Below are 24,897 nucleotides of genomic sequence, written 5' to 3' on the forward strand. Positions count from 1 at the left end.
GACAAATTCTCTCAGGACTTCTTTGTCTGTGAAAACTTTAATCTCTCCCTCAATTTTAAAGGATAATTTGACTGGGTACAGAATTCTTGGCTGTAAGTCTTTCTCTTTCAGGATCTTGAATACCTAATACCACTGTCTTCTCACCTCCAGGGTGCTAGTTGAGTAGTCTCAGCTCAGTCTTATTTGATCTCCCTTGTATGTAATAGATTGTTTTTCTCTTGCCACTTTCAGGATTTTCTTCTTCTCTTCAACATTAGACAGACTGAATAGTATTTACCTTGGGGAAGGCCTATTTGGATTTATTCTGTTTGGAGTTCTTTGGGCTTCTTTGACTTGTATATTTATATCCTTTATGAGGGTTGGGAAGTTTTCCCCCATTATATCCTCAGCTACTCTTCCTAGCCCTTCACACCTCTCCTCTCCTTCTGGGACACCAGTGATTCTTATATTTGTGCACTTTGTTTTGTCTGTCATGTCCCTGAGTTCCAATTGAATTTTTTCTATCTTTTTTACCATTTTGTGTTTGGAGTCTTTGAAGTCAGTTATCCTGTCTTCTATATTACTTATTCTTCCCTCTGTCTCTTCAAATCTGGTGTTGTGTGCCTCTAATATGTTTTTTATTTGGTTAACAGAGTCTGAAATCTCTATGATCTTCGCTATTTTTCTGTTGATTCTTTCAGATTCTCCTCTTTGTGCTGTTCTACTGTCTTCATGTCATTTACTACCCCACTTATTTTATTAACTAGAGTTGTGTGAACTTCTTTGATTAGTTGTTCTAATGTCTGTGTAGGTGTTTGAATTTGGTCGTTAATTTGCCAGGGTGAGGCTGTGCGACACTATGGGCCAGGGCAGGGTTAGACTGGGTATGGAGTTTAGTGCCCGCAACTTCTATGGGCTGCCAACAGCCTGGCAGGACCGAGGAGTTGGAGGGAGTGCTCCGAAGGGGTGCAGGAGAGGTGGGCTGGGCTGCACTTGGGGTGGGGGTGGGGGGCAGGTACGTGCACTGGGGGCTGGTGGGGTGGGGGCTCCTGGAGCACAGGGAATGGGGGCAGGTGAGGGGGTTCAGGTGTGTGGGGTGTGGGGTGAGTCGGTCACAGGGCTGCGCTGGTGAGGGTAGTGCACCCAAGGAGCGCGGCCTGGCTGCCTTCCTAGTCCCCGGGTCCCGTCCGTGCACTCCCGTGGGCTGCGTGCCTCCAGGACAAGCTCCAGCTTTCTGCCTTTCAGTCCCTTGGCCTCTGCAAACAGGGCTGCCCTATGTGGTGGAAAAGGCTCTCCCAGGTCAGCCGCAGTCCCAAATCACCGCCTCAGTTGCCCTCCTGTCCCTTCTCTAACTTTTCCATGGCACAGGGCTAATCTCGGCCTACTATAGTTGGCCATCTTCCTAGAAGCCCCTCTCCCTCAGTTTTGAAGGATAACTTGGGTGGATTAAGAATTCTTGGTTGAAAGTCTTTCTCTTTCAAGATCTTAAAAATATCATACCACTCCTTGCTTGCATGGTACCTATTGAGTAGTCTAAAGTCCGTCTTAGGCGTCTTTCCTTATGTGTAGTAGGTTGATATTTTCATGTTGCTTTCAGGACCTTCTCTTTCTCCTCAGCACCTGACAGTCTGATTAGCATGTGTCTTGGAGTGGGCTTGTTCAGATTCATTCTGTTTGGAATTCGCTGGGCCTCTTTGAGTTGCATATTCATTTCTTTTATAAGGGCTGGGAAGTTTTCTCATATTATATCTTCAACTAATTTTCCCAACCTTTCTCTTCTCTTCTTCTCTGGGACACCAATAATTCTTATATTTGCGCACCGTTTGTTGTCCATTATTTCCCTAAGATCCACCTGTATTTTTCCATCTTTCTTGCCATTTGTTCTTTTGTGTGCTCCAGTTCTATTTTGTATCTTCTACCTCACTTATTTTTCCTACTGCTTCTTTGAGTCTTCTATCATGTGTCACTAGTATATTTCTTGTTTGATCTTCTCTATCTTTCATTTCTGTGAGATCTGCTATTTTTCTGTTTAACCTCCCAAATTCTTCTTCATGCTCTCTTCTATTTTGCTAGCTGCCAGAATGCAATATACCAGAAACAGATTGGCTTTTAAAAATGATAATTTAGTAAATTGCTAGTGTACAGTTCTAAGGCCGAGAAACTGTCCCAATTAAAACAACTCTATAGAAATGTCCAATCAAAGGCATCCATCCAAGGAAAGATACCTTGGTTCAAGAATGCCAATGAAGTTCAGGGTTTCTCTCTCAAGTGAGAAGGCACATGGCGAACATAGTCAGGGTTCCTCTCTCATCTGGAAAGGTGCATGGCGAACACGGCGTCATCTGCTAGCGTCTTCTCTTGGCTTCCAGTTTCATGAAGTTCCCTGGGAGGTGTTTTCGTTCTTCATCTCCAAAGATAGCTGGCTGGTGGGCTCTCTGCTTTGTGGTGCTGCAGCATTCTCTGCTCTCTCCAAATCGCTTTCATTCTCCAAAATGTTTCCTCTTTTACAGGACTCTAGAAACTTATCAAGACCCACCCAAATGGGTGGAGACATTTTGTCAGCTAATCCAGTTTAACAACCACTCTTAATTAAATCACATCTCCAGGGAGATGATCTGATTACAGTTTCAAACATATAGTATTGAATAGGGATTATTCTGCCTTTATGAAATGGGATTTAGATTAAAACATGGCTTTTCTAGGACATGTATATCCTTCCAAACCAGCACATGCTCCTCTAGTGTCTTCCTGATATCCTTTATTTCTTTATCAGTGTTCTTGAGTAGTTGTTCCATATTCTTTGTCCTCTCTGGTATTTTGATTTAGTCATTTGGCTGGGCCATTTCTGCTTGTATCTTCATGTGCTTTGTGATTTTCTGTTGTGTTTTGGGCATTTGATTATCTAGATATGGTTATTTTGCAAGTTGGTTTCCTTCGCTTTTCTAAGGTTTTTATCTATTTACTTTTTGCTGAATGTTTCTTTTTATACTTTGTCAGTTATTCTCTGCCAAATCAAGTTCTGGATCTCATGTAGGGGACGATTCAACTTAACTATCTATTATAAGCTAGGCTGGTGTGCACAGGTGCTCCAGTGGCAGGGTGACTGTCCAGCGCATGGGATACCCAGGCTCAACTCCCAGCCTGTGCACTTAGAAACATACACATGGAAAGAACAAGAAAAGAAAAAAAGATAATAATAAAGTGAAGTAATAATAGAATAAAAATATAAACAAAAACAAGAACCACCACAAAATGTACCTCAACAGTCGTAGGCCCCAGAATCAAAAGGGGACACCCACAGATTTACTGGGAGTGAATTCAGGCTGGTGTCTACCAGAGGGAGAGAAAATTTAAGAGAAAAATAATAATAGCAATAAGAAAAATAAATGAAATGGAATAATATTTGAAATAAAATAGAAAATGGATAAAAATATAATAAATGAGATATCTAAAAATTTTCAAAACCAGTGGAGGGCAATTATTACTGATAGAAAGAATATGTTTTAAAAGGGGTGCAAAGAGTAAGTAATATTAAGGAAAAATGAAGTACTAAAAAGGACCTAGGCAGGTAGTTCTCTTGCCTGCACTTACTGCTTCTGCCCAGCAGGTGGCGACCATGGGGCTCCTCCTCCCTCAAGCTCCCCCCTCCCTGCCTTGTGCTGCTGACCTGCACTTACGCGTCTCCACAGCAGATGGCGCACTCGTCTCCTCCTCCCTTAGCCCCGCCCCTCTTGGGCTACTCGAGGTCCACCTGCTGGGCAGGGGTGTCTGGGGAGCTGACCAGCAGGTGGGGGATCCGCTGATCTGCAGTGCTGTGGCCCTGCCAGACATCTGGACTGCGGACGGCTATTCCTGCACTCCCCCCACCCGAGGCCTGACCGCCGGCCTCCGGGCTCCAGGCTCCCCGCAGGCACTGCCCACCGCAGCCACGTGGGAGGTCTCCCCGGCCAGCAGCTGTGCAGGCTGGAGCTGAGGAGGTCAGTTCCCTCCTACCACACCTCCCCGCTGCATGGCAGCCCGCCCAGGGGGGATCCCGGTCGGCCACCCGACCCGCTTGCTCCCCGAAACTGCCTAGAGCCCCTCCTAGTTCACTCACACCCTGGGACCTGCTCCCGTCTCCTCTCTTGCTTCACGGGGCAGGAGTGACCTCACTGCGACGCGCTGGGCCATCGTCCCTCCCGCCCTCTGTTCTGCACGGGCGGGCACCGGGAATCGAGCCCGCGTGCAGGGAGAAGTCCGCCTGCTGGGCCACCGTGGCCTGCCCTCCCCCTCAGTTTTGAACCACAACTTAGCTTGATACAGAGTTTTTGTCTGGAAATTTTTCTCCTACAGAAGCTTAAATATATCATAGCGCTGCTTTCTTGTCTCCATGGTGCCTGTTTGGTCGTCAGAACCCGGTTATGTGGCTTCCCTTGTGCATGGGGAGCTGGTTTTCTCTGGCTGTTTCTAGGACGGTCTGCTTCTCTTCAGCATTTCACATCTGTTTACTGCATGTTTCGGGGTGTGTGTTTGGGTTTGTGTTATTTGGAGGTCTTTGGGCTTTTTTGATTTGCATATTCATGTCTTTTATAAGTGTTAGGAAGTTTTCCCCAGTTCTCCCTTCATAGGCTCTTCCTAGCCCTTCTCCTTCTGGGGCGCCCGGGTTGGTTCATGTTCTCCATTTCCCTGCGATCCCTTTCAGATGTTTCCATTCTTTTCACCATTTGTCCTTTCGTAGGTTCGAGTTTAGAATGAGAGTCCTGACTTGTATTCGCTCATTCTTTCTTCTGTCTTTTCAGATCTGCTATTGTGTGTCTAGTATATTTTTAATTTGATATATAGGATCTTTCATTTTAATAAGATCTGCGTTTTCTATTTATTCTTTTAGGTTCTTCTTTATGTTCTTTAGGCTTTTTATTGATGCCCTTTATGTCTTTAGGCGTCCCATTGAACTGCTAGGAAATTTGTATGAACATCTTTGATGAGTTGTTCCAAATAACGTGTCTCTTCCAGTGTTTTAATTTGGCCATTTGCCTTGGCCATATTTTCTTGTATGTTCATGTTTTCTGTTGACTGCAGTATCTGATTATCTTGATAAGGTTATTTTGAAAGTTGATTTCCCTCGCTCATCCTAAGATTTTATAATTGTGCGGGTATGTTTTGAAGGCCTCCTTTTGTACCTAATTTCTCAGTAATTTCCCCTAAACCAAGGCGGGGATGCCAGACAGGAGGTGCAGCTCTAATTGGAGAGCTGTTAAAGGCTAGGAGAGAGGCGGTTTGCCAGACTGCCCTTCCGGCTTCTTCCCAGCAGGTGGCACTATTGGCCACCCCGTCCCCTCAGGCCCACCTCTTCCTAACTAATTCCGCCCAGAGCCCAGCCAAGTGTAAGCCAGCCAGGTCTGCAGGTGTCTGTGGGCCGAGAGCCGCCATCCCTGCTGGACCGGAGCCCAACCAGGTGCAATGCGGTCGAGGCCGCAGGTGTCCAGTGCTGAGAGCCGCCACCCCCTGGGCTGGGGTTGGGCAGTGAGCACGTCAGCAGAGAATCTGCTGGGGTCTGATGGGTCTGGTGGTGCCCAGGCTCTGTGTGGAAGGACCTCGGTCTGTGGGGCTGAGAGTGTCAAGTCCCGCTGTCCACCGCCAGCCCGGGAGTGTGTGAGGGTGCCGTGTGGCTTGGCTCGCTCCGTGGTCCCCGTCTCTCCACCTGTGCCTGCGGTGAGTGCTCCAGGTCTCCCTGGAGAAAGGAGAGACCCAGCAGGACCCAGGGAGTCTCTTTCACCGGCCAGTTGTCGGATCAGCTCGGCTTTGTGAACTTCCCTCTTTCCGCCCATTCTCAGACGGAACCAGGCGCCCTCAGTGGCCTCTATACTTGACGAGAAGCCTGCGGTGGTCTGTTGTGGGTGTTTCTGCTCAGTGGTGGTGACGGTGTCTTCAGGGTCTCCTGTAGTAGCTTGTGCACCGACTACAGAGCCGCTCACAGCCTGTCCGTCAGCCTGTGCCTTCACTTCACCTGTAGGACTTCATGAGAGATGTGCAGGGAAAGGGTTGTGCTTTCACTAATGCCCACTTTTCCAATCCAGAAATGATAAGTTTGTGTTCTTGCAAGGCCACTGATGAGGCAGTGCAAGGCACATGGTTTACAAGTTCAGGCGGGAGTTTTGATGGTAAACCAGAAATATATTAGTATCTTCCTTTTTTTTATCCTTACATGGTATTATAACCTTATATCCTGTAGGGAGATGATTATTTCAGCTTCCGTAATGGTAACAGTTATTAACATTTATAAGACACCTCATAACTGACAATGCCTCTTCATCATCGGAAGGTCCCCTGAGAGGCTTTTACCCTTCGCAGCTCGAGTGGCGAAGAGCTTGGGTTTTACAGCGAGGGTGGGATCTGCGATCCACAGCTTGGGGTCAGCTGGTTCTCAGGCCTGTGTCCTCCTGCGTCTTAGGTTCCTGCCACAGCCCATGCGGCCTTAGGCTGAGAAGCAGCAAGAACAGAGGAGGAGCGGCTGTGCGGGCTCCGAAACCGGAGCAGAGCTCTCGGCAGCTTAGCAAGATAGTTGACAGTTCACAGTGGGTCTCGTGGACGTTAACTCTACCCATAGGGAGGAAAGTAGGACGTATCCAGAAGAGATAATGAAGAAAGTGGCGCAGGCCTTTTACTTTTTGTTTTTTTAGAATGAAGAAAATTAAGGTTCTAATACCTTTTATCATGCAAAAAGTTGTTTAAATATGTCTAAAACTGAGAATAATAGGTATTATACAATTGGATTTTAACATTGAAGACTCAAATCACGGAAATATTCTCAAAAACGGTTTCTTTGAAGAAAAAATTTAACATTGCTATCAAGGAATTTTAAGACAGACTTATTTAAGAAAAAGCCATTAACATAGTTTCCTTTAAGTAGAGATTTTTCATGGGAAAATTCTAAAATATGGATGTATTACAAAGACTTAGTTCAGGTTGGATACTTTGTACTGCCAACCAATTTTACAGCAGTACATTTGCACTTGGAAGATTTCATACATCTGTTTCCTAGATAAGTGAATTCAATGATGGTTGAATAATGCCTGGGTGATGCTTTTTAAGTGAAGTTTGTAGTTCTGTAAACTTTGAGGTGAGTGATGTTTCACTGCAAGGAAATACAAATATTTTTATATTTACTCACATCTGTAGTCCAATAGTCACATTTATTAAATTTAACACAATTTCAAGTTCAGACATTTTTTTTAATGAAATTCATTAAAATACTCTAAAGAAATACGAAAGAAAATGAACTCATGTTAAAAATGTTAAGGCTTAAAAGCTGAATTGATCTGTAACCAAAAGTGTACTATGAGCTCAGTTCTCTTTTATAGCATTATAATGTCATTCGTGCGATGAAAAGAAATATGATTTTGTTCGGAAAAATAAGGTATAACCTCATTGTGCCATCACATGCTGGTTTAACTTTTTGCTTTACTATAGAGAAGGTTTAGAATTTGATTTTCAAATGCCTTTATGTTTGAATACTTTGCACATGACAAATATGGCATGTAGATGGACATTTATTCTCTCCCAGGAAACTGTCTGTGCACAGGTAAAGTAAGCTGATTTGCACACACGTTTTTCTAGGAGTCCAGACTGCTGATTGTCGTGCACATGCCAGCTTAGGACAGTTTTCCCCACCCCAGGAATCCTTGCCCAGTGAGTCACAGTGGCTGTACAGGTGCTATTTACACCTGAAGTCCATGCATGTGGCTGTGCTCGGGAGCTAGAGGAACAGCCGGCCGGAAGCTGGGTTCGCGCTGTGCTGCCCTGGCAGGCCGCCTTCTCCCCATGCGCGTCAGTCTTACCCACCTGTCCCTGCAGGAGCGTCGTGGTGCCTGTGAAGAAGCCGCCCCCGGGGGCGCTGGCCGTGACCACCGTCGGAGCCGCAGCCGCGGGCACCGGGCTGCCCACAAGCAGCGCCCCAAACATATTCGCTGCCACTGGAGCTACACCAAAAAGTATGATTAATACAACAGGTATTGTCCTTCTATATTTTTGTGATACCTCATCTTTTTCTTTCTGTTTTCTATATCTTCATTTTCCTGCTTATTTTGTTTTCCTGCTTATTTGATCTTAAAAACTTTAAATACCCTGATTAGTTAAGATTGGCTTAATCTTTAAGAGATTTATACTTTATGTTACCAATTTGCAGAATTTTTCTGTAGGTCTAGGGCACATTTTTTAGTGGCCATTTGAGAGGACACCATTAGTTTTGTTTTGAAGCTTCTCAAAACACAGAGGGCTATTTCCTTTCAGAGTAAAACTTGAATAATGAAAGATATTTGGGGGAGCAAAAGTAAAAGATAATTTGAACACTGAAGTTTGATATGTAAAAATTAGTAAATCATATCATAAGTTGCAAAGTTTATTAAAAATGTCAGTGACAGAAAATGCATTTAGTGGCGTAGACTGAGTGACACCTCATGGTCTTCTTGGTTGAACCCCTAAAAAGTGCATGCGAATAGGAACCAGGGTGAGACTCGAATTCATTTATATAATTAGATTGCAGTTGTATCCGGTTCATTATCCAACTTTTCCTCATGATTTTAGGAAGAGAAAATTCCAAATCACTACAAATTTTAAAAGCCTGCCTGTAATAACTTTTTTTTTTTGTAAATTTCCAGAAATGTTCCTGTTGATTATTAGTCAAATAAATCCTCACCCAAATCTTTGTGATTCCATTTTAGGTATTTACACAACGCAAGATGGCCCCTGACTTTTCTCCCTGGCCATAGTAGCCTTCTCTTCTCCAAGCCGTGTAGCCTTGACCTCTTCCGTCCATTCCTATGCCCAGATTCCCCCAATTTCTATTACTTTCCTAGCTCTTCTTTGTCTTTCTATACCTTTCTTGCTTATCATACGACCTGAGTCTGACTTGTCATGAACAACACATTTTGGGGGTTGTAGTAAGTAGAATATACTCTGTCAAACATATTTATATTAGCAAATAAACATCATTAATTACATTTTGGATAAAGAACATAACATCTTTGGTTTATCTATAGTCTGAATAAATGTTTATATCTGGCTTGTCTGAAGACGTTAAATAAAGTCTTTCCAATCTTTTTCTTTATGTGCATTCTGCTTTTTAGTAAGAGGAAAAAGTGTTTCTCTTTTACCAAAATAAATATTCAAGAAATATTTTGTTTCTATATTATGCCAGTATAGTAAGAAAATCTACTCTATATTGGATGATGTTTATTGAATAACTACTCATCTTTATTAAGGGATAGGTAATTGAAAAACTATGTCACTGCTTTTTGTCTTTGTATGAGACAAGTCATAATATTTTCTTTTAATATTTATTTTAAGAATTAATAATAGATATAGGAAGTAATGGTAGTGAGAATTCTACTAATAGTGTAATGAAATATAACATGTACTACAATAAACATCCTCCTTAGAAATAAATATGTATATTTATATGTATAAATTATAACACTATGTGTTTGTGTGTATAAATATATATATATATATGGTTGACACATAGATGCTGTGTAAATGTTGTAGTGGAAATCCCATTAAGCAGTTCATTTCAGTGTGATGGAAAATAGCGTAAGATATAATATTTAGGAACACTAGATGTCCCTCAACTCCATGGCTATTTAATGTACTTAAACTATATAGAATGTATTCTGCACTATAGAAAAGTCTGTTCTAAAATGGCATCTTCATAGCATGAGGAAAGCTCACTATTTTAAGCCAGGTACAAGTAGACTTATAGCTCTTCTTTAGCACTCTTTTTATCAAAATAAGCATTTGATGCTACAGTGTTACAAATTTAAACTCAGACAATTCATTATAATTATATCTTTGAGGATAAAAGCTAAAATTTTATAACATAGCAATAGAAAGATAAATTTTGCATTTTTTATCTGCCTGGTTTTATCTAAAGTTGTTTTCATTTGTTGCTGTCTTTTATTTATTCCTTGTTTGTAATATATAGTTTACATAAGTAGTCAACTGGATTTTAATGCAATAGCTGATATTGATATTTATCTGTCAAGAGTTACTAGTACACTAATGGCCAAATGGTTTTTGTTAAATTCTGTTTTGAAATCTAGATGAGTTATTCTTTCAAAATCAGAAAGTAATGGTGCAATCAAGATCAGTTTCTTAAATAAATTTATGTTTAAGGCTAAAATCTGTTGTTTTGGGAACAGGTGCCGTGGACTCGGGGTCGTCGTCGTCGTCCTCGTCTAGCTTCGTGAACGGTGCCACCAGCAAGAACCTCCCGGCCGTGCAGACGGTGGCCCCGATGCCTGAGGACTCTGCCGAGAACATGAGGTACGCACGGCTGCTCTTCTGCCTGCACCTCCAGCCCACGTAGTGAAAACGCGCTCAGTAAATGCACAGACACAGTTAAGAATTCTTGAGAATGCATATGATGTATTTTGTGATTTTAAGTGCATTGTTTTTTAAGCTAGTTATTCATTATTTAAAAATGTGCAAGTGTTATATTTCAGCATTGAAACTGAGCTCTTCAGTGAAACTGCAATCCATGGTTTTGTGACACACCTCATAGGTTAGAGACATGCTCAGGTGGAGCACGGCAAAGTCTTAACCACTTTAGAGTGGCACTGACAGGCGTAAATGGTGTACTTTGGAATTAGCCTTCCTTGCGGTGTTGTGTTTGACGTGTGTGATTGGGGCGCCAGTAACCAAGTGCCATCTCGCCTGCCTGACTTGTAGAGAGCAGTGGTGCGGGCAGCGTGGCTGTGGGCACTCCTCGGGGACCCGTGCCCCTTTTGGAGTGACACTGCAGCACATGTTTTATTGGAGTATAGCACAGATTCAGATAAAGACAGAGTGTGAGGCCTTCTTGGAGGGCCGGGCACGTCCGCACTTCCATCCTCTAGTGCTGGCCCTCCGTGAGGGTGCCCAGGACACCCCCATCCCCAGCAGTCGCTGGCCCTCAGCATGCACCCCTCCCGGCTTTCCACACTGGCTATAGCACTCTCTTTTGTAATTTTATACAAATTGAATTACACTATATGTTCTTTGTTTCTGGCTTTTTTCTGTTCAGCATGACACTTATGAGACTCATCCATGTGGCACATAACAGTAATTTATTAATTTTTATTCCAGTTAGTGGGTATAGCATGGTTTGTTATTCCATTCTCCTGATGATGGGCACATGGAGATGTCTGCTGTTTGCCCATTTTAAATCCTGCTGCTATGAGCGTCCTTTTGCACGTTACTCCATGGGGGCCCGCACGTGTGTGTTGTGTGCTTGCTAGGTGTGGAGTTGCTGGTTGGAAGGGTTTGTGCATGTTCCCTTTTAGGAGAGAATGGCAAATGGATTTCCCAAGTGTTTGTACAAGTTAACTAGTCTTCCAGCAGAGTGGGGGGCTCCAGTTGCCATGGCTTTGACAGTACTTAGAGTTGTCAGTGTCTTTCATTCTAGCAATTCTGATAGAAATATAGTGATGTTTTTAATTTGCATTTTCCTAATTAAAGTTGAGCATCTTTTTATATATTTTTATTTTGTGATGCTGTTGATTTGCCTGTTGAAGTCTCTTGCACATTTTAAAAACTTGGGTTGTTTGTCTTTTGCTTATTAATTTGTAAAAGTTGTTCATGCATTTCAAAAATGAGTCTATTAATATTCATACGTCATGCATGTGCCTTATCCCATGCTGTGGCTTTTCTCATCAACAACTACTTGGTATGTTTTGATCAACAGAAGTTAGCAATGTTGATGAAATAAAAATAATCAACATTTTTGTCTTTTCTTGTATTTTGTGTTTTGTTGAAGAAATCTTTGCCTACATTTTCCCTACCTTATCTCCTGGTTGCTTTATTTTTTTGCTTTTTATATTAAGATTTATGCTCCTTCTAGAGGTGATTTCTGTGAATGTCGTGAGGTGGTCATGTGTGCATTAAGATGCCCAGCTCCGTCAGTTTGCAGGACTGTTCTTGACCCCATGCTCTGTCACTCCATCTTCCATCCACTGTCCACGTGTGCTCGATTCTGTTTCCAAGCTCTGTTTAGCCCATTTCTTCTTGTTCTTCGCAGCCGTAGCTAGCTCTAGGGTTAAAGAGGATTGCCACCTGGCTTTCTGCCTTGTTCTTTTCAAAACCTCAAGAGTGCCTGGGCTAGTCTTGATGCTTTGCATTTCCATTTAAATTTTAAAATTAGTCTGTTGGCATTCTTTTAGAAAACAACTTGTTGGAGTTTTGACAAAGAATACACTGAATCTATAAATACCTTTCGGTTGGAGTTATATTGTATTTCTCTTACACAATATTATGACTTCCAAACTATGAACATTGTATTTTCTCTCCATTTTTTGTTTTTTACTTAAATTTTTCCCAATAGTGATTTTCAGTTTTCTGTGTATTATCCCACATGTTTCTTATTAGATTTGCTCTTGAGTTTAATTTTCTGTCTTGTGTCTTTTTTCTTCATCAGTTTTTATATCAACTTTACTGAGGCCATTTTTATATGTTGTCTAAATTCAGTTAAATGCAGTCATGTGAGTGTACATTTTAATGAGTTTTGAACAGTTTATATACCCATATAAAAACCACAGCAACCAAGATATAGAATATATCCTTTATCCTAGAAACTTCCCTTGTGCTCGTATTGTAATTCACTTCCATCTGGCCCCAAGCACATATTCACATGCTTTTTTGACACTGTAAATTAGAGTAGTCTTTTCTATGAGTTCACATAACTGAATCAGACCAAACACACTTACTTAGGTATGACTTCTTTCGCTCAGCCTAAGGATTTTGTGATTCATCCAGGTTTTTCTGTTTATACCTAATTCGTTCTTTTTATTGCTGGGTATCATTCCATTTTATGGCTATGTAACAGTTTGTCTGTTTACCTGTTGTTAGATATCTAGTTGTTTGTTTTGTTCTGTTTTGTTTTCCAGTTTGCAGCTATTATAATTAAAGATTCTGTGGACATTTGAGTACAAGCCTTGGTATGGATGTGTGTTTTCATTTCTCTGAGGGAAATGCCTATGAGTAAATTTTGGGTTGATTAGGAAATGTACTCTTCACTTCATAAGAAATTGCTGAACTGTTTTCCAAATGGCTGTATCATTTTACACTTCTCTCAGGAATGTGTGAGAATTCCATTTGTTCTACCTTCCCATCAACACTTGGTTTTGTTAATGTTTTTAAAGACTTGATAACAACTGTGTAATCATATCTCATTTTGATTTTCCATTTTCCTGATGATTAGTGGTGATGAGCATTTTTTATGTGCTTGTGGACCAATTTATATCTTGTTTTTGTAAAGTACCTATCAAAATATTTTTCTATTTTTAATTGGACTTAAGAGTTCTTTTTCTGATGGAAATGTAAGAGTTCTTTATATATTCTGTGTATATACCTTTGTCAGATATATGCATTCCAAACTTTTTTTTGTTTATTCTGTGGCTTATGTTTTCATTTTCCTAATAGTGTTTAGGTCAGAAATTCTAATTTTGATGAGGTTCATTTCTCATTTTTTTCTTTTTTAATTTGTACCTTTTATGTTCTAAGAAATATTTACTTATCTCAAGTCCTGAAGCTGTCCTCCTATGTTTTCTTCTAAAGGTTTTATATTTGTAGCTTTTATGCTTAGGTCCATGATCCGTTTTGACAGTCTTTGTGTTCATGATGTGGTGAAAGTTGGAGTCCGTTTGTGTACGCCGTGTGCAACGGTGTTTCCGCACTGATTATTGGACAGATGCTCCTTTTCCCATTGAATTACCTTGGCTCGTTGGTTTGAAACCAGCTGACCCTGTGGGCAGTGTACCTGACTTCCATTCTGATTGGACCTGCCCAGCTGCCTTTGTGCCAGCAACCCACTGTCTCAGCTCCTCGAGTAAGGCCTGAATTCAGACAGTATAATTTCTCTCACTGTTCATTTTTAAAAACTGCTTTGACATTTCTTGATCATTGTATTAGCTAGGGTTCTCTAGAGAAACAGAATCAGCAGGAGATATCCATAGAGATAAAGTTTGCAGAAGTGTCTCACGTAACCATGGGGATGTAGAGTCCAAGGTCGGTGGGGCAGGCTGCTAGCTGGTGACTCTGATGAAGTCCGCAACGAACTCTCAGGAGAGGCCGCTGGACAGCCGTGGGGATGGAAGAGCCCAAATCCATAGGCAGGCTGTGAAGCTGAGACTCCAATGGAGGGTCTGGAGAACTCCGCAGGAGAGGCTCGCCGGCTGAAGCAGGAGAAACGACTGTCTCTCTTGTATCCTCCTTAAAAGCCTTGCAGTGATTAGGTTAAACCTCACTTACTGCAGAAGACCTTCCCCTTGGCTGCTTACAGACACAGTCAGCTGTGGATGCAGCTGACTAATCATGAGTAAGTCCATGAAATGTCCCCAAAGCAACTGACAGGCCAGTGCTGGCCCGACCAAGTGATCGCGAACCACCTGGCCAAGTTGACACATGAACCTGACCATGACAGTTATTTATATTTTCATGTAAATTTTGGAATTGGCTTATCAATATCTATTTTTAAATTCCTGCTGAAATTTTAATTGCAGATGTTTTGAATTTTTAATTAAATTGGGCATGATTTGACTTTTTAACAGTATTGAGACTTCCAATTTATAAACATAGTATTGAATTTCATGTGTTGAAGTCTTTACTCAGCAGCCTATCATGTTTTTCATTATATAGGTTTTCTTCATATTTTTAAAAAATCCTCAAGTACTTCATGTTTTTGATGATGTTGTAAATTATATTTCTTAATTTAAATTTCCAATTGTGTATTAGAAGCCAGACTGAATAAGAATACATATCATATGGTTCCATTTATATAAAATTATAGAAAATGCAAACTAGTTTATCATTATGGAAAACAAATGTGTGATTACCTGCAGTTGAGTGTCTGCTGATTATACCTCAGTACAGCTGAAAACAATCCTGACTGTGTCCTGGTGGTGTGTAGAACGATTGTGTCCTGGTGATGTGTAGGACGATTGTGTCCTGGTGGTGTGTAGGACGATTGTGTCCTGGTGGTGTGTAGGACGATTGTGTCCTGGTGGTGTGTAGAATGATTGTGTCCTGGTGGTGTGTAGGACGATTGTGTCCTGGTGGTGTGTAGAATGATTGTGTCCTGGTGGTGTGTAGGACGATTGTGTCCTGGTGGTGTGTAGAACGATTGTGTCCTGGTGGTGTGTAGGACGATTGTGTCCTGGTGGTGTGTAGAATGATTGTGTCCTGGTGGTGTGTAGGACGATTGTGTCCTGGTGGTGTGTAGAACGATTGTGTCCTGGTGGTGTGTAGAATGATTGTGTCCTGGTGATGTGTAGGACGATTGTGTCCTGGTGGTGTGTAGAATGATTGTGTCCTGGTGGTGTGTAGGACGATTGTGTCCTGGTGGTGTGTAGAACGATTGTGTCCTGGTGGTGTGTAGGACGATTGTGTCCTGGTGGTGTGTAGAATGATTGTGTCCTGGTGGTGTGTAGAACGATTGTGTCCTGGTGGTGTGTAGGACGATTGTGTCCTGGTGGTGTGTAGAATGATTGTGTCCTGGTGGTGTGTAGAACGATTGTGTCCTGGTGGTGTGTAGAATGATTGTGTCCTGGTGGTGTGTAGGACGATTGTGTCCTGGTGGTGTGTAGGACGATTGTGTCCTGGTGGTGTGTAGAATGATTGTGTCCTGGTGATGTGTAGGACGATTGTGTGCTGGTGGTGTGTAGAACGATTGTGTCCTGGTGGTGTGTAGAATGATTGTGTCCTGGTGGTGTGTAGGACGATTGTGTCCTGGTGGTGTGTAGGACGATTGTGTCCTGGTGGTGTGTAGAACGATTGTGTCCTGGTGATGTGTAGAATGATTGTGTCCTGGTGGTGTGTAGGACGATTGTGTGCTGGTGGTGTGTAGGACGATTGTGTGCTGGTGGTGTGTAGGACGATTGTGTCCTGGTGGTGTGTAGGACGATTGTGTCCTGGTGGTGTGTAGGACGATTGTGTCCTGGTGGTGTGTAGAACGATTATGTCCTGGTGGTGTGTAGAACGATTGTGTCCTGGTGGTGTGTAGGACGATTGTGTCCTGGTGGTGTGTAGGACGATTGTGTCCTGGTGGTGTGTAGAATGATTGTGTGCTGGTGGTGTGTAGAATGATTGTGTCCTGGTGGTGTGTAGGACGATTGTGTCCTGGTGGTGTGTAGGACGATTGTGTCCTGGTGGTGTGTAGAATGATTGTGTCCTGGTGGTGTGTAGGACGATTGTGTCCTGGTGGTGTGTAGGACGATTGTGTCCTGGTGGTGTGTAGGACGATTGTGTCCTGGTGGTGTGTAGAATGATTGTGTGCTGGTGGTGTGTAGAATGATTGTGTCCTGGTGGTGTGTAGGACGATTGTGTCCTGGTGGTGTGTAGGACGATTGTGTCCTGGTGGTGTGTAGAATGATTGTGTCCTGGTGGTGTGTAGGACAAGGACTGGTTTTCGTACATTGGCTTTCTCTCCTGAAACCTTAACTGACCCACTAAATTCTTAACTCACTTAAAAGTTATAGGACTTTCTGCAGTTTCCTTATTACATTCTACATGCAAGATAATGTAATGTAGGGCCAAGATGGCGGCTTAGTAAGGTACACGCATCTTAGTTCCTCCTCCAGAGCAACTACTAGGTGACCAGCAACAGTGCAGAAGAGCTCCCGGGGCCATGGCAGGGACCGGACACACAGCGTACCCCAGTCTGGACTTGCTGGACCGGCTGCGAGACTCCGCTGCGGTGAGCTCCCCGAGCGGTGTGCACTTCCCCAGGCCGCAGCGGCTGGCAGCCGGCGCCCCTCCCTCCCTCCTTCCCGGACCGGCTGAGAGTCTCCGAGAGGCAAGTACCCCAAGCCGCGGCAGCCGGCGGCCAGCACTCCTCTCTCGCGGGCGGCTTCCCGGACCGGCTGCGAGTCTCGGATCGGCGAGTTCCCCAAGCCGCGGCGGCTGGTGACAGGCGCCCCTCCCCCACAGGCAGCTGCCTGGAAGAAGAGGAGGGAGTCTCCGACAGTGGCAGGGACTGGTCCAACCAAACACCAATAGTGGCATTAATAAAGGAGCCACAACATCTTTTGCTGGTGGGACCTGCAGACAGACGAGCGCCACATACTGGGCAGGATGAAAAAACACAGAGCCCAGAGACTTCACAGGAAAGTCTTTCAACCTGCAGGGTCCCACACTCAGGGAAATCTGATTAAATGTCCAGACGCCAGCAAAAAAAATAACAAATCACACCAGGAAAAATTGAAGATATGACCCAGTCAAAGGAACAAACCAATAGTTCAAATGAGATACAGGAGCTGAGATAACTAATTCTGAATATATGAACAGAAATGGAAAACCTCTTCAAAAACCAAATCAATAAATTGAGGGAGAACATGAAAAAGGCAAGGGATGAACAAAAGAAGAAATGGAAAGTCTGAAAAAACAAATCACAGAACGTACGGGAATGAAAGATACAGTAGAAGAGATGGAAAAAACAGTGGGAACCTACAACGGTAGATTTCAAGAGACAGAGATTAGAATTAGTGAACTGGAGGATGGAACTTCTGAAATCCAAAAAGAAACAGAAACTATAGGGAAAAGAATGGAAAAATTTGAGCAGGGGCTCAGGGAATTGAATGATAATTTGAAGCGCACAAATATACGTGTTGTGGGTGTCCCAGAAGGAGAAGAGAAGGGAAAAGGAGGAGAAAAAATAATGGAAGAAATTATCACTGAAAATTTCCCAACTCTTATGAAAGATCTAAAATTGTAGATCCAAGAAGTGCAGCGCACCCCAAAGAGATCAGACCCAAATAGGCGTTCTCCAAGACACTTACTAGTTAGAATGTCAGAGGTCAAAGAGAAAGAGAGGGTCTTGAAAGCAGCAGGAGAAAAACAATCCATCACATACAAGGGAAACCCAATAAGACTATGTAGAACACTGAATGAAGCTGCATCTGAGCTATAGGCTTTTTTTTTGTTTGTCTGTTTGTTTGTTTGTGTCTTTTTTTTTTACTATTATTATTTTTTTCTCTACATTAACATTCTATATCTTTTTCTGTTGTTTTGCTAGTTCTTTTCCTAAATCGATACAAATGTACTAAGAAATGATGATCATGCATCTATGTGATGATGTTAAGAATTACTGATTGCATATGTAGAATGGAATGATTTCTAAATGTTGTGTTAATTTCTTTTTTTTCTTTAATTAATGAAAAAACAAACAAAAAAAAGCAATCACAGAAGCCCTAAATAGATGGAAGGGCATACCATGTTCATGGATTGGAAGACTAAATATAGTTAAGATGTCAGTTCTACCTAAGTTGATTTACAAATTCAACGCAATACCAATCAAAATCCCAACAACTTACTTTTCAGAAATAGAAAAACCAATAAGCAAATATATCTGGAAGGGCAGGGTGCCCCGAATTGCTAAAAGTATCTTGAGGAAAAAAGAAGCTGGAGGTCTCATGCTGCCTGACTTTAAGGCATATTATGAAGCCACAGTGGTCAAAACAGCATGGTACTGGCATAAAGATAGATATGTCGACCAATGGAATCGAATAGAGTGCTCAGATATAGACCCTCTCATCTATGGACATTTGATCTTTGATAAGGCAGTCAAGCCAACTCACCTAGGACAGAACAGTCTCTTCAATAAATGGTGCCTAGAGAACTGGATATCCAAAAGCAAAAGAATGAAAGAGGACCCGTATCTCACACCCTATACAAAAGTTAACTCAAAATGGATCAGAGATCTAAACATTAGGTCTAACACCATAAAACAGTTAGAGGAAAATGTAGGGAGATATCTTATGAATCTTACAATTGGAGGTGGTTTTATGGACCTTAAACCTAAAGCAAGAGCACTGAAGAAAGAAATAAATGGGAGCTCCTCAAAATTAAACACTTTTGTGCATCAAAGAACTTCATCAAGAAAGTAGAAAGACAGCCTACACAATGGGAGACAATATTTGGAAACGACATATCAGATAAAGGTCTAGTATCCAGAATTTATAAAGAGATTGTTCAACTCAACAACAGAAAGACAGCCAATCCAATTACAAAATGGGAAAAAGACGTGAACAGACACCTCTCAGAAGAGGAAATACAAATGGCCAAAAAGGCACATGAAGAGCTGCTCAATGTCCCTGGCCATTAGAGTAATGCAAATCAAAACCACAATGAGATATCATCTCACACCCACCAGAATGGCCATTATCAACAAAACAGAAAATGACAAGCGCTGGAGAGGATGTGGAGAAAGAGGCACACTTATCCACTGTTGGTGGGAATGTCAAATGGTGCAACCACTGTGGAAGGCAGTTTCGCGGTTCCTCAAAAAGCTGAATGTAGAATTACCATACGACCCAGCAATACCATTGCTGGGAATCTACTCAAAGGACTTAAGGGCAAAGACACAAACGGACATTTGCACACCAATGTTTATAGCAGAGTTATTTACAATTGCAAAGAGATGGAAACAGCCAAAATGTCCATCAACAGATGAGTGGCTAAACAAACTGTGGTATATACATACGATGGAATGTTATGCAGCTTTAAGACAGAATAAACTTATGAAGCATGTAATAACATGGATGGACCTAGTGAACATTATGCTGAGTGAGACTAGCCAAAAACTAAAGGACAAATACTGTATGGTCCCAATGATGTGAACCGACATTAGAGAATAAGTTTGGATTATGTCATTGGTAACAGAGATCATCAGGAGATAGAAATACGGTAAGATAATGGGTAATTGGAGCTGAAGGGATACAGACTGTGCAACAAGACTGGATACAAGAACTCAGAAATGGACAGCACAATACTACCTAATTGTAATGTAATTATGTTAAAACACTGAATGAAGCTGCATCTGAGGTATAGTTTTTCTTTTTTTTTCTTTTTTTATTTTTTATTTATTTTTTCTCTCTATTATCATTTTATTTCTCTTTCTGTTGTCTTGCTATTTCTTTTTCTAAATCGATGCAAATGTACTAAGAAATGATGATCATACATCTATGTGATGATATTAAGAATTACTGATTGTATATGTAGAATGGAATGATTTCTAAATGTTGTGTTAATTTTTTTAATTAATTAAAAAATGATAAAAAAAGATAATGTAATGTGATTTGTGGGATAAATATTATGCATAAATATTAGAGAGAATTCACAAGTAAAGGCATCTCTGCCTGGAGTTTTATTTCTGGTAAAGTAGTAAATTAAAGTAGTAAAATAGTTTGTTTAATAGATAAGTGAGTATTCAGATTTTATCTCTCTCTTTTTTTTTTTTATGTCAGGTTTGCTTATTTGTGTCTAAGTTATTTGGCCATCTTAGCTGAATTGTATGGTTTATTGCCATTAACTTTTCCATAATATTTCCTTATTATTTAAAAATATGTCTAGGACAAAATAAAGTATCAATGGCTGAGAGATTCCAAACAGAGTCAAGAGGTTATCCTAGAGGTTATTCTTACGCATTATAAAGATATCCCCTTTTAAGTGAAAGTATAATGGAGAGGCTGGAGGGAACTACCTGAAACTGTAGAGCATGTTCCAGTAGCCATGTTTCTTGAAGATGATTGTATAATGATGCAGCTTTTGCAAAGTGACTGTGTGATTGTGAAAACCTTGTGTCTGATGCTCCTTTTATCTACGGCATGGACAGATGAGTAAAAAATGTGGATAAAAAATAAATAAATAATAGGGGAAGAAATGTTAAAGTAAATTTAGTAGATTGAAATGCTAGTGATCAATGAAAGGGAGTGATAAGGGGTATAGGAAAAAATAGGGGAAACAAAGGCTAAAATATATTGGGTAGATGGAAATACTAGCAGTCAATGAGAGGGAGGGGTCAGGGGTATGGTATGCATGAGTTTTTTTCTTTTTTCTTTTTCTTTCTTTTTCTGAATTAAGTGTTCTAAGAAATATGAGTTTATAACTTTGTGATGAAATTGTGAGTTATTGATTATATATCAAGAATGGAATGAGACTTCCGGAGAAGATGGCGGCTTAGTAAGACGCGCGGGTCTTAGTTCCTCCTCCAGAAAAGTAACTAAAGAAACAGAAACAATACGAAACAGCTCCCGGAGTCACGACAGAGACCAAAAAGACAGCGTACCCCATTCTGGAACAGCTGAACGGGCAGGGAGAATCTGCTGCGGTGAGCTACCCGAGGGGCGCGCATTTTCCCGGCCGGGGCGGCTGGCGACTGGGGTCCCCTCCACGCACGTGGCTCCCCGGTCTGACTGGGAACGTTGGATAGCGGGGCCCTCCCGTCACGCTTGGCGTTTCGGGCCAGCTGGGCAATTAGGACCGGCACTCCCCCAAGCCAGGGTGGCCGGCGACACCCCCCGCCCTCCACGCGCGGTTTCCCGGGCCGACTGCCGTGCAGACAGACGAGCGTCACGAGCTCCACCTACTGGGCAGGAAAAGAAAAACAGAGCCCAGAGATTTCACAGAAAAACCTTTCAACCAGCTGGGTCCCACACCCAGGGAAATCTGATCAAATGCCCAGACACCAGCAGAAAATAATGGATGACGCTCGGAAAATTGAAGATATGGCCCAGTCAAAGGAACAAACCAATAGTTCAAATGAGATACAGGAGCTGAGACAACTAATGCTGAATATACGAACAGAAATGGAAAAATTCTTCAAAAACCAAATCAATAAATTGAGGGAGGACATGAAGAAGACATGGGCTGAACAAAAAGAAGAAATGGAAAATCTGAAAAAACAAATCACAGAACGTATGGGAGTGAAAGACAAAGAAGAAAAAATGGAAAAAACAATGGATACCTACAATGGTAGATCTAAAGAGACAGAAGCTACAATTAGTGAACTGGAGGATGGAACATCTGAATTCCAAAAAGAAACAGAAACCATAGGGAAAAGAATGGAAAAACTTGAGCAGGGGATCAGGGAACTGAATGACAATATGAAGCGCACAAATATACGTGTTGTGGGTGTCCCAGAAGGAGAAGAGAAGGGAAAAGGAGGAGAAAAACTAATGGGAGAAATTATCACTGAAAATTTCCCAACTCTTATGAAAGACCTAAATTTACAGATCCAAGAAGTGCAGCGCACCCCAAAGAGAATAGACCCAAATAGGCGTTCTCCAAGACACTTACTAGTTAGAATGTCAGAGGTCAAAGAGAAAGAGAGGATCTTGAAAGCAGCAAGAGAAAAACAATCTGTCACATACAAGGGAAACCCAATAAGACTATGTGTAGATTTCTCAGCAGAAACCATGGAAGCTAGAAGACAGTGGGATGATATATTTAAATTACTAAAAGAGAAAAACTGCCAACCAAGACTCCTATATCCAGCAAAATTGTCCTTCAAAAATGAAGGAGAAATTAAAACATTTATAGACAAAAAGTCACTGAGAGAATTTGTGACCAAGAGATCAACTCTGCAAGAAATACTAAAGGGAGCATTAGAGTCAGATACGAAAAGACAGAAGAGAGAGGTATGGAGTAAAGTGTAGAAAGAAGGAAAATCAGATATGATATATATAATACAAAAGCCAAAATGGTAGAGGAAAATATTATCCAAACAGTAATAATACTAAAAGTTAATGGACTGAATTTCCCCATCAAAAGACATAGAATGGCAGAATGGATTATGACCCAGCAATAACACTGCTAGGTATCTACTCAAGGGACTTAAGGGCAAAGACACAGACGGACATTTGCACACCAGTGTTTATGGCAGCATTATCTACAATTGCAAAGAGATGGAAACAGCCTAAATGTTCATCAACAGACGAGTGGCTAAACAAACTGTGGCATATACCTATGATGGAATATTATGCAGCTTTAAGACAGACTAAACTTATGAAGCATGTAATAACATGGATGGACCTAGAGAACATTATGCTGAGTGAGTCTAGCCCAAAACTAAAGGACAAATACTGTAAGGTCCCACTGATGTGAACCGACATTTGAGAATCAGCTTGGAATATATCATTGGTAACAGAGACCAGCAGGAGTTAGAAACAGGGTAAGATAATGGGTAATTGGAGCTGAAGGGATACAGACTGTGCAACAGGACTAGATACAAAAACTCAAAAATGGACAGCACAATAATACCTAAGTGTAATGTAACTAGGTTGGAACACTGAATGAAGCTGCACCTGAAATATGGTTTTTGTTTGTTTGTTTGTGTGTTTGTATCTTTTGTTTTTGTTTTTTTTCTTTTTCCTTTATATATATATATATATATATATTATTAGTATTATTATTTTAATTCTCTTCTCTATATTAACATTCTATATTTTTTTCTGCTGTTTTGCTAGTTCTTTTCCTAAATCGATGCAAATGTACTAAGAAATGATGATCATACATCTATGTGATGATACTAAGAATTACTGAGTGCATTCGTAGAATGGAATGATTTCTAAATGTTGTGTTAATTTCTTTTCTTTTTTTTTGATTAATAAAAAAATTTAAAAAAAAAAAAAAAGAATGGAATGAGCATATGGTAAGAATGTTTGTGTTTGTATGTGGTTATGTTGAATTAAAAAAAAAGCAAAAAAAAATGTCTAGGATCTCTAATGATGGTGTCCCTCTCTCATTTATGTACTCTCTGGTCCTTTGCAGAAAATTTGCAGACACCTGGCTCAGTTCACTCATTTTAGACCTTTACTTTGTCTAATATGAGCCTATATGAGCTATAACTCTTCCTCAAAGCTGTTTTACATGGATTCTGTGCATTTAGTGGTATTTAAATTTTCAGTTAATTCAAAACTGTTTCTAATTTTCACTGTGTCTCCCCCTTTCACTATTGATAGGTCTGTTTGTGACAGGCTTTTACCATTCTATATGAAGCCTGTGGGGTCACCTGAGTGTGGGCGTGCTGAGTTCGCCCCTTTTCCTTGCTTAGCAGAGGTCCAGGGTATGCTGGGCTAAGGGAAGTGACCATTTGCCCCTGGAGGACATTTAGCTTGTTTCCAGCTTTTGGCTCTTAGAATACAGCTGCAGTGAACATTAGTTTTTGTGTTCATTTCTCTGGGATAAGGGCCCTCGAGTGAGGCTCTCGGCTCTGCAGGACATGCCTGGGGGCTCCGTCTAGCCTCTGGTTCTGCCGTTGCTTTTCCGGCAGCCCTTCGGACAGGTGTGTCGCGATCGCTCCCCCAGGTCCTCACTTTGGGCTTTCCTGGTGGTGCTGAAGTTGTCTTTGATGGGCTTCCTTGTCATCGGTGTGTCCTCGCTGAGGGGAAGGCCTGTTTATGTCTTTTGTCTGTTTTGTGGTTACATCATTTATTGGCTTTTGAATTTTGAGAATTTTCCGTATATGTTCTCAGCACAAATCCTCTTTCAGAATGTGGTTTCAGGTGCTTTCTCCAGAGAGGAGCTTGTCTTGCCTCTCCCTGTAAGGTCTCTGCGGGTGAGGGTGTGAGCATGCCTTATCGTCCAGTTACTGTTTCTGAGCATGGACCACGCTTGCTGTCAGGGCAAAGAGCATCTTAGTCCCCAAGGGGTTTTCCTTTCTTTTCTTCCAAAAGTTCTGTGGTTTTACAAATCCTTTTGCTTTTGCTTTTAAGTTTGTGCCCACTTCGGGTTAATGTTTCTGTCAGCTGCGAGCTTTTGGGTCATGGCCCTCTGCCCCTGCCCCCGCCCCCCCAGTGTCCAGGTGCACCAGCAGCTCATGGGGAGGCCTGTCCTTCCTCGGGACACAGGCCTGGAAGCTGTGTAATTATCCAAGACACTCTTGGGATAATTTTCCACACTGGTGTGGACCTGCAGGCCCCTCTCCGGTGTGCCGCCACGTTCTGCCCCCTCCGTGGAGCTGTCCTCTCTCCGCCCTCGTGTCTCCGCCGCCCCCGACCCTCGGCTCAGCGCTGATGGATTCCTGGGCGTGACCTCTAGGCAGCAACAGGGCCATCTCGGGATCCACCATTTGTAGTCCTGGGCTGCAGATCTCATCTGAAAACTGTTCTTCTCTGTATTTTGCCAAATTTCTAG

The 24,897-nt window shown here is 41.9% G+C and overlaps 1 protein-coding gene across 7 annotated transcripts in view; it reads left to right on the forward strand.

Annotated features, from left to right (window-relative positions):
• Nucleotides 1–24,897, forward strand: part of NBEA (neurobeachin) — a 752,331-nt gene that overhangs the window by 310,254 nt on the left and 417,180 nt on the right. For 6 of the 7 annotated variants that reach the window (XM_077159019.1, XM_077159015.1, XM_077159017.1 and 3 more), the window contains exons 31-32: nt 7,813–7,967; nt 10,155–10,278. In XM_077159019.1, the coding sequence (XP_077015134.1) occupies nt 7,813–7,967; nt 10,155–10,278 (279 nt within the window). The remainder of the gene's footprint in view (nt 1–7,812; nt 7,968–10,154; nt 10,279–24,897) is intronic. The other variant, XM_077159016.1, reaches the window with a different exon arrangement.

Source organism: Tamandua tetradactyla, chromosome 4 (assembly GCF_023851605.1).
Source record: "Tamandua tetradactyla isolate mTamTet1 chromosome 4, mTamTet1.pri, whole genome shotgun sequence".
In the NCBI taxonomy this organism is placed as follows: Eukaryota; Metazoa; Chordata; class Mammalia; order Pilosa; family Myrmecophagidae; genus Tamandua; species Tamandua tetradactyla.